At 49.3% G+C, this 16,076-nt stretch overlaps 1 protein-coding gene across 1 annotated transcript in view; it reads right to left on the reverse strand.

Moving 5' to 3' along the window:
- Nucleotides 1–16,076, reverse strand: part of LOC143369274 (inactive tyrosine-protein kinase 7) — a 47,720-nt gene that overhangs the window by 22,385 nt on the left and 9,259 nt on the right. The window contains exon 2 of the mRNA XM_076813016.1: nt 13,545–13,847. Within this exon, the coding sequence (XP_076669131.1) occupies nt 13,545–13,847 (303 nt within the window). The remainder of the gene's footprint in view (nt 1–13,544; nt 13,848–16,076) is intronic.

The raw sequence follows: 16,076 nt of genomic DNA on the forward strand, positions 1-16,076 counted from the left end.
GCCGTTTGATGCAACGATTTTGTATTCCCTTTTCGCGAGCGGCGAGCACTCGACCCGCTACGCGGTCGCGCAGCTCTGGAGAGCGTGGAAAATTGCAACGAGCATGTTTGCACAAGGTAAAAGCATGTTTGTCATGGGGAACAAAGGGACTAGGCGTCGCTCTTTCTCTCTCTCTTTCTCTCGGGGATATTCTAGCCAATGACATTCGACGCTCGCTCGGAAAGGAGTCGTGAAATTCTGAATTTATAACGCCGTCGATGAATCTACGGGCGCAGCCCGTGAGAAGCGGAGGGTCGAGGATTTTCGAGATTGCAGACGGTGCGGTGGACGAGCGAGATCGATCGGCAAGTCGGGGCAAACATCTGGGAGAAGTTCAATATAACGGGAAGCTCGAATCCCGATTCCCAGCGTAATTTCGTGTCGTCAATGGCCCTCCTTCCCCCGCGAGGAAAAATTCCATCGGAATCGGACGATCGTTGACCGATTGGGAGACGAAGGGGTTTCCGCAGGCCGTTGCGTTCCCTCCGCGGCATGCAATTGCAAAGATGAAAGGTGCCTCGCCGGAATGCAACTGCACCGAGCGCCGCGCCGATTGCATCTGCGCGAGATAACGGCGACTGAACAGCGACCCGAGGGACGGGGGAGCCCGAGAGGGACAGCGACAGGGCCGAAGGATCGAGGGAGCAGGAACGGAGCGACGATACCGATAGTACCGGCGCTCCGTGAATCGTGATTTCGGTTTCGGGCGTCCGGGCCGCCTTGACGAATCAGTCGCGCTCGACACCCCTTTTCGGAGCGGATCCCGGCAGCAACGCGATGCCAGATCGTCGAACAAAAGCGGCCATTGTTGCGTCTGAAAATCAGAAACGGCGAGAGATCGCTTCCGTCCCCCGTCTGCGCTGTGCTCGAGTTCGAGGGTCGAGCGCCCGCTACCCGCCTAGCTCTCGCTCGCTTTCTCGCGTGAAATTGAGCCAAACAATGCGCGCGCTCCGGCGATCGATGCCTCGCGCGGGCAACTCGCGCGCCAGACTCCTGTAACAATTCCAGTTACATCGGAAACTCGTAAACCCCCCCCCGCTCCCGACATGCTCGTTCCTCCCCTGCGTTGCTCGAGAGGGAGCAACGAGATCGCGCGAGATGCATCGCGCAAGGTAGCGAGGGTAAATACGAGAAACGAGGAGGAAGCAATGGGAAATGCGAGCCCCGGTAACAGCTTAGGAAGGTAACGACGAGATAAGAAAAATTGTGCAGTCATGCGATTTCTCTGTCGGCGGCAGTCCCAAGAGTTTTCCCGGCAACGCACAAAGCAGCAGCGCATCGGCCGCGGCGACGCATTAAAAGCGGCCGCCGCTAAGGAGCGGATGCATTTTCAAGCGATCTGAACGCAAATGGATCGATCATTCGGCACGCCTCCCTTTCTCGCAGTCGAGGGTATCGTCGCGGGGCCACTGGCAGGGAACGAGAATCGTCTCGTAATGACAGTGCCGGCTGCGTACGCGCCCGTAATTCCCAAGGATCGAGACGCATCCATCAGCGGCGGATCTGCAACTGCATCGATCCATCCGACGCACCAGCGAAATTAATTGTCTTCGGAACGCTAGCTTCGAGATTACTCCGAGGCCGACGCCAAGTGTCGCGAAGGAAAATCTGCGCCCCAGGAGGAAGAGAATAGGTATATCTTTTACACCGTGTATACTAGGGTGAGTCTTATTTACTCTTGGTGAAATTTTTTTTAAGATTTTCTTCGCGGAATCACACAGAATAGTTCCAAATGATGAAAGAAGAATTTGTGCGAAGTTTGAGCCCGATCGGGTAAGGGGGAAATGTACACGTGAGCCCTTGAACATTTTAATAATTATTTAACAGCTCACAAAGTCAATTTTATATAATTATACTCCAAGTTATTGATTGCGTCAAAAAACATGTCGAACAAAAGTTGAGATCCAGACGAGGAGCATCATTTATGTTGTATTAGTTAAAAAAAAGTCGGGAAACCGAAACAAAAAAAACAATTTTTTACAAATTTTGAAAGTTTGAATGCTTCTCGAACACTTTTTGCTTATGTAGACGAAAAAATTGTAATTTCTACTTTTGACAACTATTTTTTAAACATTTAATTGGGGGGCATATACAGAGTATGCCAAAAAGATCGATTTTTGTTTGCGTATTTTCAGTGTTTGATGTATCATGAATGTTTCCTGAAAATTTGAGACCGAACTTTGCAAAATTTAAATGTTCAGAGGCACCTTTTCCCCTTATCCGATCGGGCTGAAACTTTACACAGATTTTTTCTATTCAACTATTCTGGCGATTGCCGCGAAGAAAATTCAAAAGTCGAAAATAAGAGCTCCCTAAGTAGTGTGCACGCTCGGAGGTATCCCCGAAATGGCCAGACGACACTCGTTACGCGATTTTCGCCCGCGACCCGAAAAAGAAGAAAAACAATTTTTCCCATCGCGGAACGTGAAAGAGTAGCAGGGGCGGAAAGTTTAGCTGGGCGAAGCGTTGCCCCGGGGAGCTTGTGGTGGAGCGCGGTTGGCCGACGTCAGCGTAATATGAAAAATACATTCGCCGTGTCCCGTGAAATAACCAATTCCGGGGGCTCGGTATTTCTCCCGTTTTCATCGTGGCTGTCCATTTTTCCCCGTGGAAAATCCGGTCTGGCGGAGCTCGCGACTGCTCCCGCGCCATTTACACTGAACGTCGGGGCCCCCCAGCAACGAAATAAAATGACCCGGCTCTCTCTCGCGCGCTCGTCGATTTTGCAGGTGGTTTTGTCGAGTGGCGCCCGTTAATTCTCTATCCGTCTCTCTCCCACACGGGTTCGTCGAGGAGACACCCGCAGCTCGCGGCGCGCCGCGACACATTCGTATCGGGCGCCGCTATATTTTCCAGACGGCCCTCGTCGTTTCCCTACATTTTCCGGATGAACAGGTGTCCCTTCTTCCTTCGCGAGACAGTCTCGACGCTTGAAACGCAATCGGGTGACTTACACGCGCCCGCCTTTTTTTCCGCTCGGGCCGCGCAACTAATTAGGGAAAAACGCGCGAGGTTAATTAGTAAGGAGCGTAATTAATGGAAAGGCCAGAGTCTTCCGTATTCATCGGGCAGATTCTTGCGATAGGGGTGGCTTTTTCCCTCCTGCCGTGCTTCTTTTTTTTTTATCCGCTCTCTTTTCTCTTATTCTTGCCCCGTCTCCGTTTCCTTCTGCCTCCGTTCGGCCCCCGCGTGTCTGCCACTCTCATCCATCCACTCTCTTCGCTTCGCGTTTGGCCCCGCGCTTTTTTACTTTCACGCACAACCACTCGCGCACTCTATCCGCCCCGCGCTATTAGTCACGTTCATTTGGCGCAGAATGATCACGGCGCTCCCCCCGCAGCTGAAACGCCTCGCCGTGTACACTTGGCCCCGATTGTTCGCCTCGATGACGGTAATTTGACAGACAGGGGTCGTGCCGTGCGAGACTAAAGTCGCGCGAGACAAATCGACCGGGAACGCTCCGAAAGAACCGGGGAGTATCGCGCTCCGCCTTCAAGGAAATTCTCCCGTTTCGAGTGGCGCGCTTTCAGCCGTCGAAAACCCCATTGGGAAAACCGGTGTGCGACGCGCTGCGAAGATTCACTGCTAGAAGATCGGTTCCATGGTTCTTCAAGCACAAAGGATATATTTCAGGGGCTGAGGTGCGCTGCAACGATGATGGTGTAGATCACCGTTCTACCTGAGCCATGAATCTTTGCTTTCCACCGGGTCGCGGTAATTATCGCAGGGTGAAACGCCCAGAAAATTCCGGGGAAATCGTAGGGTAGACCGGGATCAATCGGATCACAGGGCCAATCGGATCAAAATAAGAATTTAGCCCATACATCGCGATAGAAATAAACGAGCATTCCGATCGTTCGTAGTACCTCGTCCTTCTCCCCCGCACCAAACGCAAAAGCCCGTTTAGTTGTTTTAAGCAGGGACCCTAACTGTTATAACCTAAATTTTAAAAGTTATGGCATAAGAATTAATATTTTTGTTTAAATGATTTTGGTTATGATTAACCATTATCGATGACGGATATCGATTTTGGTTACGAATAATCATTATTGTCGACTGAAATATTTTTTGGTTACTAGTAATCGTTATTGGCGACGGAAATATTTTTTGATCACTAATAACTGTTATAGACGACGGAAATTGTTTTCGGTTACGAATAACCATTATTGACGACGGAAATTGCTTTCGGACACGAACAACCATTATCGATGACCAGAATTTTTTTTTGGTTACGAATAACCATTATCGTTGACGAGAATTTTGTTTGGTCACGGTGTAGCCAATATCTATTGTGGGAATTTTATTTTGGTTACCGCGTAACCAATATATATTGCGGGAATTGTTTTTGGTTGCGGTATAACCAATATATATTGCGGGAATTTTTTTTTGGTTAGGGTATACAGATGGTTAGTACGTATATACATAAAAAAGAGCAATCAGGGATCATGGTGTCCAAAAAAAAAAATAAAGGAATCTGTGATATAAATTAAATTTAGAGAAATGACGAAAAAAATAAATTAATTAATGGCCTTAAGAAGATGGCATTGTATTTACTTTGGTGAACAGTTAATTCGTCCACTTTCAGAAGATTATCTCAGAAGAGTGATGCCACGAGAATTGTGGGCGGCAAAAAACGGCAATATCCTTCCGATCTGTGTGCTGAGTAGTGTCACTTGACTTCACTGTCATTAAATTAGATTTCTTTACGTTGATTCTAAAGATTTTGTTACGGAAATTTCAGTTTTTCCAGAAACTTATGGGTTATCCGATTCGCCTCAAGTCTCGGTGCGAATCGGATATTTCTCCCTTTTATTTTTTCGTTTGCACAAGAAACATTTTTAAGTTTGACTTTATTTTCTATAATTAATCTTAAAGCCAACGGTGTAGTGGTCACGAATATATAATAAAAACTTATTTATTTTAATGTCTGACTCGTGTTTTTCTTACCGTCAAACCCAAAGTGATCCGATTCGCCCCGGTCTACCCTACCTCCGGATAATACACGCCTGCGAGGACATGGGCAGGGGTAGAACAGAGTAAGGTAGCTTTATCTCTCACGGCGAAAGACAATCTGCTATATGCAGAGTCTGGGCGAGGTGATTTTGTTGGAACGCGACATAAATTGCGAACGGTGTTTAGGAGGCACGGGAGGGATTAAGAGGGGCACGTTTCGAGCGCGCTTGACGTGCTCTTTTTTCTTTTAATCCGTCTCACGAGCGTCGTACATAAAACACGGAAACATCGCGGAAGCGCAATTTACGGAGGCAACGCGCGATTCTACTTACTCTTTTTTAGGGTCACCCGAGAGTAGCCCGGGCGAGAAGCATTGCACACGGTGCGCTCCTGCAATTCATTCGACACAATGCGCCGGGGCAGAGCTAGCGTGATACACCGAGCTCGAGAGACGGATAGAGAGAAGAAAGAAAGGAAGGAAAGGGGGAGAAAGAGTTTCTCGTGCTACGCGCTCGCGACGAGCATTCGTGGTAGTGTTTTTAAAAAATGCAGCCGCCCCGGGCTGCAGCCTCAACGATTAGCTTACCTCCTCTCCGCCTTCTGCCTCTCGCCACCCCCGGCCCAACCCCATCCCACCCACCGCTCTCCCACTTACTCTTTCTCCTTCGTTCCCTTTCTCCGTCTCGCTGGCTGACGGGCCAACGATGTCGACGCCGGCGACGACAACGACGACGACGACGACGACGTACAGTCCACGCGGAGGCGAGACAATGAAAATGCAAGCAAACCCTCCTTGAATTGAGTTCTCCACCTGCGCGCGACCGACCGGGAGTAAGAGCAAAGAGGGGTCCAGGGGGGCGTGGGGACCGTTGGCGTAGGGACGGGGAAAGAACGAGAGAATCCCTGTGGCAGGCTCGCGTCGAGATCCCGCGGATTTCCTCCCCTTAAAGGGGATATAATTCCAAGCTACCTCGAGACGGTGCTTCTGTTCCCCGGTATTTGTTTATGCCACGAGAGGAAATCGCGCATCGGTGCGGCTGCGAGGAATAATTGCGCGCCAGCGAGAACAGCGGCGCGTGCCTCAACCCCTACGGGTAATGCACCTCCAACTATTTTCGCCCTCTCCCCTTTCCTCCGCATTCCTAAATCATCGGCCGTGATTTATGGTCCAGGTGTCATTAATATGCCGATGAATCTGGATCAAGCCACGCGCCCCTCGCACGGCACCAGTAAATTCGCCGTGGTATTTAGAGGAGGGACTGGCCGCGTTCTTCCCGTCAATGCGGACCAACTGAAAAATGGGGCATTGTTGTGACGTACAATGCAGCAAGCCTAATTGCCATTTGGCCTCGTATTATGCGGCCGAGCCAGCCGTGGGGGTTGAAACGCGCGGCCAGTATGCGGACCAAGAACGCGGACACGCGCGCGCCCCCCCGTGATTCGCAGGAGTACGGCCGCGCTCGCGATCTATGTCGCAATTAAACGCTGGCCGCGAATGTATGTGCCCGTAAATTAATCGCGGTTATTAATTCGTTGGGCGTCAAAGGAACGAGCGAACAAAACTGGGGAAAGGAGTGAATCGAACGGGCGACGGTATCGTTTCGCGGGGGACGCGTTCATTAACCGCAGGGGGAGGGGAAATAGTCGCGCGACCCGCACAATTGAAACATATCAAGCCGCGCAATTAAAGTCGTGCCATTGGCGGGAGAAGTGGCCCGAATCGGGTGGAAGCAAACAGCGATGAATTTCCAAAGCGACCGATTAACCGCTAATGGCGGCATCCACGGAAGCTCCGCGAGTAAATTGTCGGAGAGGCATCGCGAGCGGAGGCGACACGCGAAGCCGAAGGTTCGCGAGGGCCGCCCCTTCGCGGAGGAAATGAGATTCCGGGAGGAGGATGGCTCATTGTCGACCACGCACAATGCGTGAGGTCTAATTGTCGAGCGAGGCCGCGAAGAAGGTAAACGGGGAGCGGCAAAGGACGCGAGCGGTTCCCGCGGTCGTTAGTCGCGGACCCAACCCCATTAGAAGTCAGGGAGACAGGATTTTTCACGGTGGCTGGAGCTACTTTTCAATCCCATTATCCACTCGTCTCTGAAATCGCGTTAACACTTTGGGTACGTAGGCCCTGGAATTGCTAAATCTCGCGAACGGAGATTAATAGCCCGGCTATTTCTCACTGCAAACTCTTAACCCGCGGAGCTGTTAAACGAGCCGCGTCTGGCAGAGAGTGCTTTTATTATCTTCAATCGCCGCACAGTGGTACCTATGTAATGACATTCTTTGTTCGAATCGCCCTACGGGTCGTAATTTTTCAGAAAACTTGACGATTTCTTTTCTTCAAATTCTTCGTAATTTAATTCTCTATCGATCTGTCAGGCCGAAATTTTTAATTTCGTTACTGATTCTTTTATATTTAGCGAATTATACAGCACTTTTCGAAGATCAGTATCCGTGGGCTTTTTCGGCCGCCTGTTCCGAATTTAAAGTCAGATTTTCGAAATTGATGCTGGGGAATCCAATGTGCCGAATATAGTTGACTTTTTTGACTCAATATTGAAGAGCAGGATTTGTAATGTTTGATATTTTTAAACACGTACATAAACAAAGAATCAGAGATTTGCTTCCTGAAGCACAAATCCTGCTCCTCAAACAAGATTGCCCATAATAAAATCGGATTTCTAAAGGTTAATTGAAGCAGGCCATCTAAAAATATCAAACATTAAAAATTTTGCTCGTCTATATTGAATCCGAAAAGTCAACTATATTTGGCACATTGGATTTCCTACCTTCAATTTCGAAAATCTGACTTTAAACTCGGAACAGGCGACCAAAAAAGCCCACGGATACTGATCTTCGAAAAGTGCTGTATAATTCGCTAAATATAAAAAAATCAGCAACGAAATTCAAAATTTCGGCCTGACAGATCGATAGAGAATTAAATTACGAAAAATTTAAAACAAAAATCGTCAAATTTTCTGCAAAATTGCGACCTGTAGGGTGATTTGAACAAAAAATGTCATTATGTACCACTGTGCGTCGCCACGCTGAAGCCTGCGATCTACGGCGCGAGGACAGAAACGAAGCTTTCGCTTCCGTTTACTTTGGAATTTGTAGCGTAGATTCGCCGATCGCGCTCCCAATTTAAGGGATATCTGGGCGGAACGGTGGCGGTCGTAAAGAAGAAGAACAATGCAGGAGGCATGGTCGCGCGTAGAATAACTCGGTAAATACGGTCTCATAGGAGTGCTCAATATTATCTTGAGCGTAGGAAACCGTGCGTCGAGCGCCTCGATTCTACGTACGCGCCGTATAAATCAGATACGATCTCGCGTAAAGTCGACGATACGCGCCGCGCGTTGGTGAGAGAATCCAGCCCCTCGCTCGAACCTCGCCTCTCTCTCTCTCTCTCTCTCTCTCTTTCCCTCTCTCTCTCTCTCTCTCATCCCCCGTTGCAGTTGCCGTAGCTCGGGGCTGAACAACTTCCTATCCATTGTCGCGTATCGCAGCAGGCTCTTCCTCGTCGCGAAGCGAGATGTTATTTTTTTATTTAGACAAAGGCTCCTCCTCGGCGTGTTATTACCCCCGTGCCTTCGCCCGTCCGTCCCTCGTAGCCCGGTCTGTGGCCGCGAGCCGAGGGGTTGGAAATTAAAAGAGGGAAAGGGATGGTTTTCGCGACGAGGTACGCGGAATATTCACGGCGGGCCAGCTCGTCATCGCCGAGCGTGTTCGAGAGATCACTCGTCAGACGCTCGACCTTTCGAGGGTGGAAAAAACGGGACTCGCGGATCGTGGCTCGCGGCTCCGCGTCGCTTCTCGATATCGCGCAATTATTCCGCTCAACCTCCATGAATCTAATCACGGTTTTTCCATTTAGAGTCTACGGAAAGAAGTTCAGACACCCAGTGCCGTTGGAAGCTGCTACGATAGGAGAACAAACGAATTTCCACTTCTGCCAGCTTGCGTGGAACATCCGTGGAACGCGAGGAACGCATTTCCGCCGTCCCGAAAAACAGCCTCGCTGGAATCCCGGGAATGCCCGCGGACGTTTCGTTTAATGGAATGAAAATGCGCCGAGATAACTATTCGTATACATCGCGGGGGAGAGATTTCGGGCATTAAAGGGTGTTTATGGGATTAACAGAAACGTCCCCGACTGTGATACAGCTTTCCGAAATACGCGAGATAGTCCGCCGGAGCTTATCGTCCAGAATTGTCGAAAAATTTAGGCGGACCACCGTGCGCCGGGTTGCGAGGCGATTCAAAGTGATGGACTGTGAACATAAACGCCCCAGGGGCCGAGTAGGCCATCCTTTAACCGATAAGGAATTTTGTGAATTATACGATGCATTTACAGCCGCGGGCCGTGTCGTGGGTCCTCGTTTTTACGACTACTGGTTCGCTGACAAAGCTCGCCGCGGCCTTTTTCAAACATCCTATGCGCGGCAGCGATACACGGGAATCCGACGAGAGGGGAAAGCATCGAGCGGTGAAATGCTGGTCCGTTAAAAGTTTCGAACGGGCGTGTAACCGAGGAATCGTATCGGCGGTAATAATTCTGAAACCCCGGGTGGCCATCTTTCTACGGGCCTTGGCCTTCGCGACGGAAGCTCGGTCGCTGAGGGAGCAGCGTGTAATTATCGTGCGGGCCAGCGAGGTTCATATTAAGGGCCGCTTAATTAGCTATCCGATACGTGTCCACCGTGTGACGCTGAAGCCGAGTCTCTCGGGCCGTGCGGTTCCGAGCGAAGATTCCTGATTTCGATTGAATCGAATGGTCCGCTTGCCCATCTCCGTCCGCGATCCAGCCGACACACAGTGGCGCACTTCGGGTCGGAACGCGGCACTAAGTCCTTTTACAACAATATCGCCATACTGCATATTTTTTTTACAGGTAGTTGATTGCACACTTGGGTTATAATTTTTCACATTCATTCATTTTTAACGCGACTACGCGATTTTGAAGAGAACAACCCTGAAATTCTTCGGAACTAGGATTGTTATTTATAGTTTTGTTGTAATTGAACTAATTGTTGGTGGGGTTAAGTGTTGAAGTGGGGGAGACCGGGGCAGATTGTAACACGGGGTAAATTGTAACATAAGTAAAATCTTTTGAACGACAAATCTGGTAACCCACAGCGAAAAAGAAGATTTTTATAGAATCAAACGAATAAGCAATTATTGTTTAACTCATGTATATCAAATGTTTAATAATGATATGTGTTTTCATTTATATTTTTTAGAAATTTTTATTTGTGTTCATATTTTTATTTAAATAAGTAAAATAGATGTGTTACAATCTACCCCAGTCTCCCCTACCTAAGAATTTAAAGTGTACCAAATGTCAATTTGATATCTCCGATATTTTCGGAATTATACCTAACCTACTGAATATTTTCCATTTTCATTGATTATTTTAAACGAGAGTTCAGTGGAGTTCAGTGTTCTTACTGCTCGCATTGGAAAGGGCGAAACCTTATCTTTAACAAACAGGAAAAATTGGCTGGTAAGAGAGAAAAGGTACGCGCCTTTTTTTTACAAAAGCGCCTTTCCTGCCATTGAAACTCAAAGGAATTGAAGTATTTTTACATGCTAAAGAAGCGGAGTTTTTTCCTATGTACAGTGTACACGATATTATCGGCAAATTGTACATAGTCAGTGGAGAAGTGGCCAGAATGAAGCTGGTACGTGTCGTAAATCTTAAGGGTCAATTGCAACGAAGCTAAGGCGGCTTGTAATATTTGTTAAAATTAATTAAAATATGTTTTTCAAATAGTTTAGAAGTAACATAAATAAAGATTTTATAACTGTTAAATTATATATGATTGCAAATGTTCTCCAAAAATGTATTCACAAAGACAGTTAAATAAATAAGTTTCGTTAATTATTCTGTATCTGGAAGACCACGAATATACGTCCTAACTGAATGAAATGCAGAAATGAGTGTTAAATATATGATTTCCCCACTGTGCGACCGTTCTCCACTCGAAGCGATCGATACCCTTTGGCGAGAGGCGGTTCAGACGAGTCTAAATAATCAATCGAGCAGGAGGATTAAACGTTTAAGCGATATCTGGTTCGATTATTTCGGGCTCCACGCGACAGACAGCGATTCTAAAGGATCCGCGATGAATGAGCTTGCCACGGTCGAGGAAATTGCGCGACTACTAGACGGAGCGCATCGGATGGAAACGGAGGGGGCGGGAACCGCCGTCGAGTCGACGCGAACCGAAGAAAACGTTCCATCGTCATTATCATTATTATATTTATCGCAATTATCAAAAGGAATCGAGCCGGGCGACGGGTATTAAGCACGCGCTAAATGTACTCATGCTCGGTGCACTTCACCGGGTTGGCAGCAGCGTGTAATAATAATTACGAAACGATACATGATAACGAGGTGCCGGGCCGCTAACGACGCCCAGGCGTCGTTTCTCTCTTTCCTCACCCTTCCCCCGTGCTACCCCGCGTCCGCCGTTTCACCACTATTTCCCTCTTCTTCTCGCGCTCTCCCGCGTTTCCCCGATTTAATAATATGTACTTTTTTTTTGCAAATTTCTTCATTATTCATTGAATATCGCGGCGCAACGCGATCCGCGCGCCACCCCATCCGCCGCCGCGCGTGTATTTCTCTTCTTTTTTTTCCACGCTTTAACTCGGTCCCCCACGTCCTGCGAGCGGAAAGCGCCCATTTTGCGCGGTTTTCAAGTGCAAATGAAAATGAAAAAAAAAAAACGCCACCGCAGGTGGGCAACGGCACACCGCTCGTAACATTATATGTTTATTCCTGCTCCTCGTTTTCTGTTCTCGCCCCGGCCCCGTCTCGACGCTCGCCGCCATCCTCTTTCTCGTCGCCGTCGTCGTCGACCGTCGCCGGATTTATTTCCCGCGCTCTCGTGCCCGTGGACCAACCCTTGTGCGTTTTCGAATCATTAAAACCGCGAGCGCGCTTTGCCCCGCTGGCATCGACAGACGCCATATTGGGCAGCCCGGTTCGAGGGCGAATTATCTTGCTTAATTAATGTCGCGTTGGCGAATAATTGGGCAGGGACGAGGAGGGGATGGGGTCGGGGTGGTGTGGGACGGATACGGGGAAAGAGCTCGCGGGGCTCGAGTTCGGCTGGCTAGGCTATCGCCAATCGATTTCTACCTCTCATCCCTTCCGCGGTCGACTCTTTCTTCCGTTGTCTTTCTCTGTCACGCATTCTACCACCACATCCCCCCCCCCCGGCCACCCTCCGCTATCTCCGTTCACTTGTCTCTCTTTGGTTCGGCTCGTGTAATTTCTGCACGGCGGGCGTTTGATCTGCGCTTTTGCGGAGAAAGGACGATTAAAAAGTGCCGTGAGAATAACATAGCCACGGTGAAATCCTTCTCAGCGTCGCTTTGACTTGTCCGGGGAACGGTCTCTGGGACTGTCCTCTGGTATCCCTCTCGCCCCCTCTCTCGTTTCGTTCGCACTTTGTCGATTAAGCAACGGGAGCGTGAACCGCCAGGATTATACATCGGTTTATCGGTTTCGGCGGGCTCGGCTCAGCTCGCATGCGAGCATGCGAGCACGGGGCGCGACGAGGCTCTACGCGATTAATCTCTCGATAGTCTCGACGCCCGCCAAGGACATTATTAATTAAATGCCGGCGTACGAGCCGGCGGTCGTTAAAAAATCCTCGTGTGTTTGCGCGAAGAAACGCGCTCCATTATCGCTCGCGGCGCGACTCGGTGATACAGTTTCCAGAACAGATAACGATTCCTCGCCTCGGGCTGAATTAATTGCGAATCTGACGCGTTTTCAGCCCGTTATTGATGAACGCGAACGGAATCGCTGACGGCCGAGAAGAACGGAGAGTAGGGTGCAGCGATACTATATAGGTGAAAATTTAAATTTGAATTTTCAGTTGGCCTGGGTGTGGGATAGTTGTGTTTTGATTGACCAAACACAACTGTACAAAAATTTTGGATAAATATTCATGTCTGCAGGTTCCTTTTTCTCCTAAAAATGATTATATGATTATTTAGGAGAGAAAGGAACCCGCAGACATGAATATTTTCCAATTTTTTTACAGTTGTGTTTGGTTAATCAAAATACAAATATCCCGCACCCAGATCAACTGAAAATTTAATTTTAAATTTTCGCCTATATAGTATTATTATATAATCACCAGCTTTACTACTTGGCTTCACCCGAAATATAGATTTTGATTTTATAAAAAAAAATTTTTTATTTTTTTGTGAAGATGGTCACATTCATCTCAATTAGTCAGGCATAATAAGCTGAGGCACATTATTTCGTGATCCCAGAGTTTATCGTTCAAAAGTTTTTAGGCGACAGACAAACGCACAAACATATAGAAGCTTTCCGCTTTATATATTAAGATTTTTAGGAGAAAAAGGAACCTGCAGACATGAATATTTTTCCAAATTTTGTTTACAGTTGTGTTTGATTAATTAAAAGACAACTATCCCGCTCCCAGGCCAACTGAGCATTCGAAATTTAAATTTTCCACTCCGCCCTAATGGAGAGGGCGACGAAATCGTAAAATGTAAGTACTCACATTGGATGTCGATCTTGGCCGGTGAGCTCTCGATGGAGTATCCAGTTTCGTCGTGAGTTGCCACGCAGACGAAGTTGCCGCTGTCTAGGATTCGGTTGACCCTGGTGATCCTGAGGTCGCCGCCGTCCTGGTGTCTCCGAGGACTCGGCGCCAACGGCTGCCCGTCGATCTTCCACGAGTACTTGACGCTGGAGCTGGGCTGCGCCTCGCACCGAAGACGCACCGGGGATCCCTCGACGACAGAGTGCTCGGCGGGGCTCACCGAGAAGTAGAGGTCACCGTCCTGGCCGAACACGGACGCCACTGTGCAAACATGTCGATCAAACGTTAGACGGGCCGATAAAATTGCCTCCTGTTGCGGAATGCCTCGTTAATTGGCGCGAACCACCGTTCCCATTGTACCGTGGGCAATGGCTCCGAAACGTTCGCGCCAATTAACGTTTCGACGCGCGGGAGGGAACATGGAAACGTACTTATTCCGGGGAGAAAGGGAGTCGCTCGGGTTGCTAGGTCAGAGTTCGAACCCGGATCTTTCGGTTGCCGAGCGAGTGCTCCGGGGATTTATTCAGCTATCCACGCCCAAATCCATTCCGAAATACCGGGGGAGTTGTGTCGGTCCTTAACGGAGCAGATCGGTGGAACGGTGAAAATCAACAGGAAAAGAGTCGCGATACGGTAATTAAAATTTCACTAATTATTGGGATACAGGGGCAGCGATCGAAGGACAAAGGGCGTCGGGGGAGCAAGACTAAATCGGAAGCTGACAAGAGCGAACGCGGAGCTTTGAATGCGGAGGCCTCATTAAGCTGATTGATAATTAGCACGGGGCAATGGCATTGTATCGATGTCCTTTGATTCCCACGGATAGCGATCTCTTTCTCCGACACTTTGCCCTTCTCCCCGTATTCGCGGCGCGCCGTTTAATGCAATTTTTTGTTTCGCTCGTGCCAAACCCTTCCCCAACGTTTCCTCCTGCAGGCTTTCCCGCGCTTTCCGTCCACGAGCGTAGACGTATTTCCCCGGGGAGGTTGCGCACAATTTACATATAGCTCCGCGTGTCCGTACGTTCGGGAGGGGGGGCAAGGGTGGATCTCCGAGTGATACTCGCAAAAAGCGAGGCAGGTGTTCCCCGCTGAGGATCGTATTCGCGTTTTCCGCGCGCGTGTACCCGCATCTGCATAAAGCAGCCGTGAATTCGATCTGCTTGCCAAGGTACGCTTATTAACGAGGGCCTTTGCCAGGACAGAGATCGCCGGGCGTATATCAGCGAGCAGCATGTGCATAGCTCTTTCTCGGCCGGAGGAAGCGGCTTACAGCAATTTAACGTCACCCTTAAGCTTTCGTATCGACTCCGTTGCCGAGGGGCAGAGCGATGCAACTGAAATGGAACGGTCATAGGGCCGAGGGTAGCTCCCTCTCGCCGCGTTCTCGCCATTAATCTACTCGCGTCAGACTTTTTACAGGAAACGGAGGAAGCTCGTAAATCAGGATTTCAGCAGAAGTACATTTAATGTAATCGCCCCTCCCGGGAGCACCGCTAAATTCCGGGGGCTGGGCGCAGCGGCCGTCCCAGTCATTTTTTAATCGCTCTCGGGCGACGCGCACACGCGAAAAGCTCGGGTTCGCGCAACGCCGGCCGAACAAACGCCGGGAACGAGCTGCAAATAGTCGGCCGGGCAAATCAAACGAACCACATTGTACGAGCTCGCGAGCTCGACGGGCACGAGCCGAGCGGAGAGAAGGCAAAGAGAGAAAGCCGGGACACGAGCGCCAGCAAAAAAAAAGGGGAGATGGGAAAAGCCGTAACAAGAATCATCTGCTCGAGCATATTTTTTCGCTCCGTCGACGCAGCCGCTTGCGCGGCGCAAAAAGAGGAAGGGAAAGTGTGGAAAAATCGGTGGAAATGCGCGGGACGCGTTGAATCGCGATTCGGGACTGTACATCGGCCCCGATGGTATCGGCGCTCTCGCAAACACCGCCCGGTGTACCCGGCACGGATTAAATTCCCCGTGTCGGGGTGAAAATCGATTGTCGCGTTTCCGTAGCCGGCACACCTGCACGACCCATCGCTGCGCCGCGCCGAATATTCATCTCGTTTACGCTCAGCGGCTTTTCGAAAGGTAATTAATTAGCTCGACGAGGCCAGAACAATTACGCCTGAACAGAAGGTATGTCCCGACCGGCGAAATGGATCGTCATTGCGCCCCGAAATCGAGCAACCGCAAACACCTCAAAGGTCCCGAACCGTGGGGCTCTCCGAACGATTTACGATTCTTCTTCGAATGAAATCTATCGTAGGTTGCTGGGAAATGACCACCGGATTGTCGAGGTCATATACAGGGGTTGTTCGCAGCGAAAGGGTTAAGCAATTCAGGTTCGTAAAATAATAAAAAAAAAAGAGTAGCAATGGAACGTCCGCAATCTCAATTTGACTGCTTTTTCTTTTTCACGATTTCCCCATTATTACTATGGCCGCGACGCGGAAAGCCATACATTTTAACCGTTGACCACGAACGCCCGAGTCAATAATGG

The sequence above is a fragment of the Andrena cerasifolii genome, chromosome 5 (genome assembly GCF_050908995.1).
Source record: "Andrena cerasifolii isolate SP2316 chromosome 5, iyAndCera1_principal, whole genome shotgun sequence".
Classification (NCBI taxonomy): Eukaryota; Metazoa; Arthropoda; class Insecta; order Hymenoptera; family Andrenidae; genus Andrena; species Andrena cerasifolii.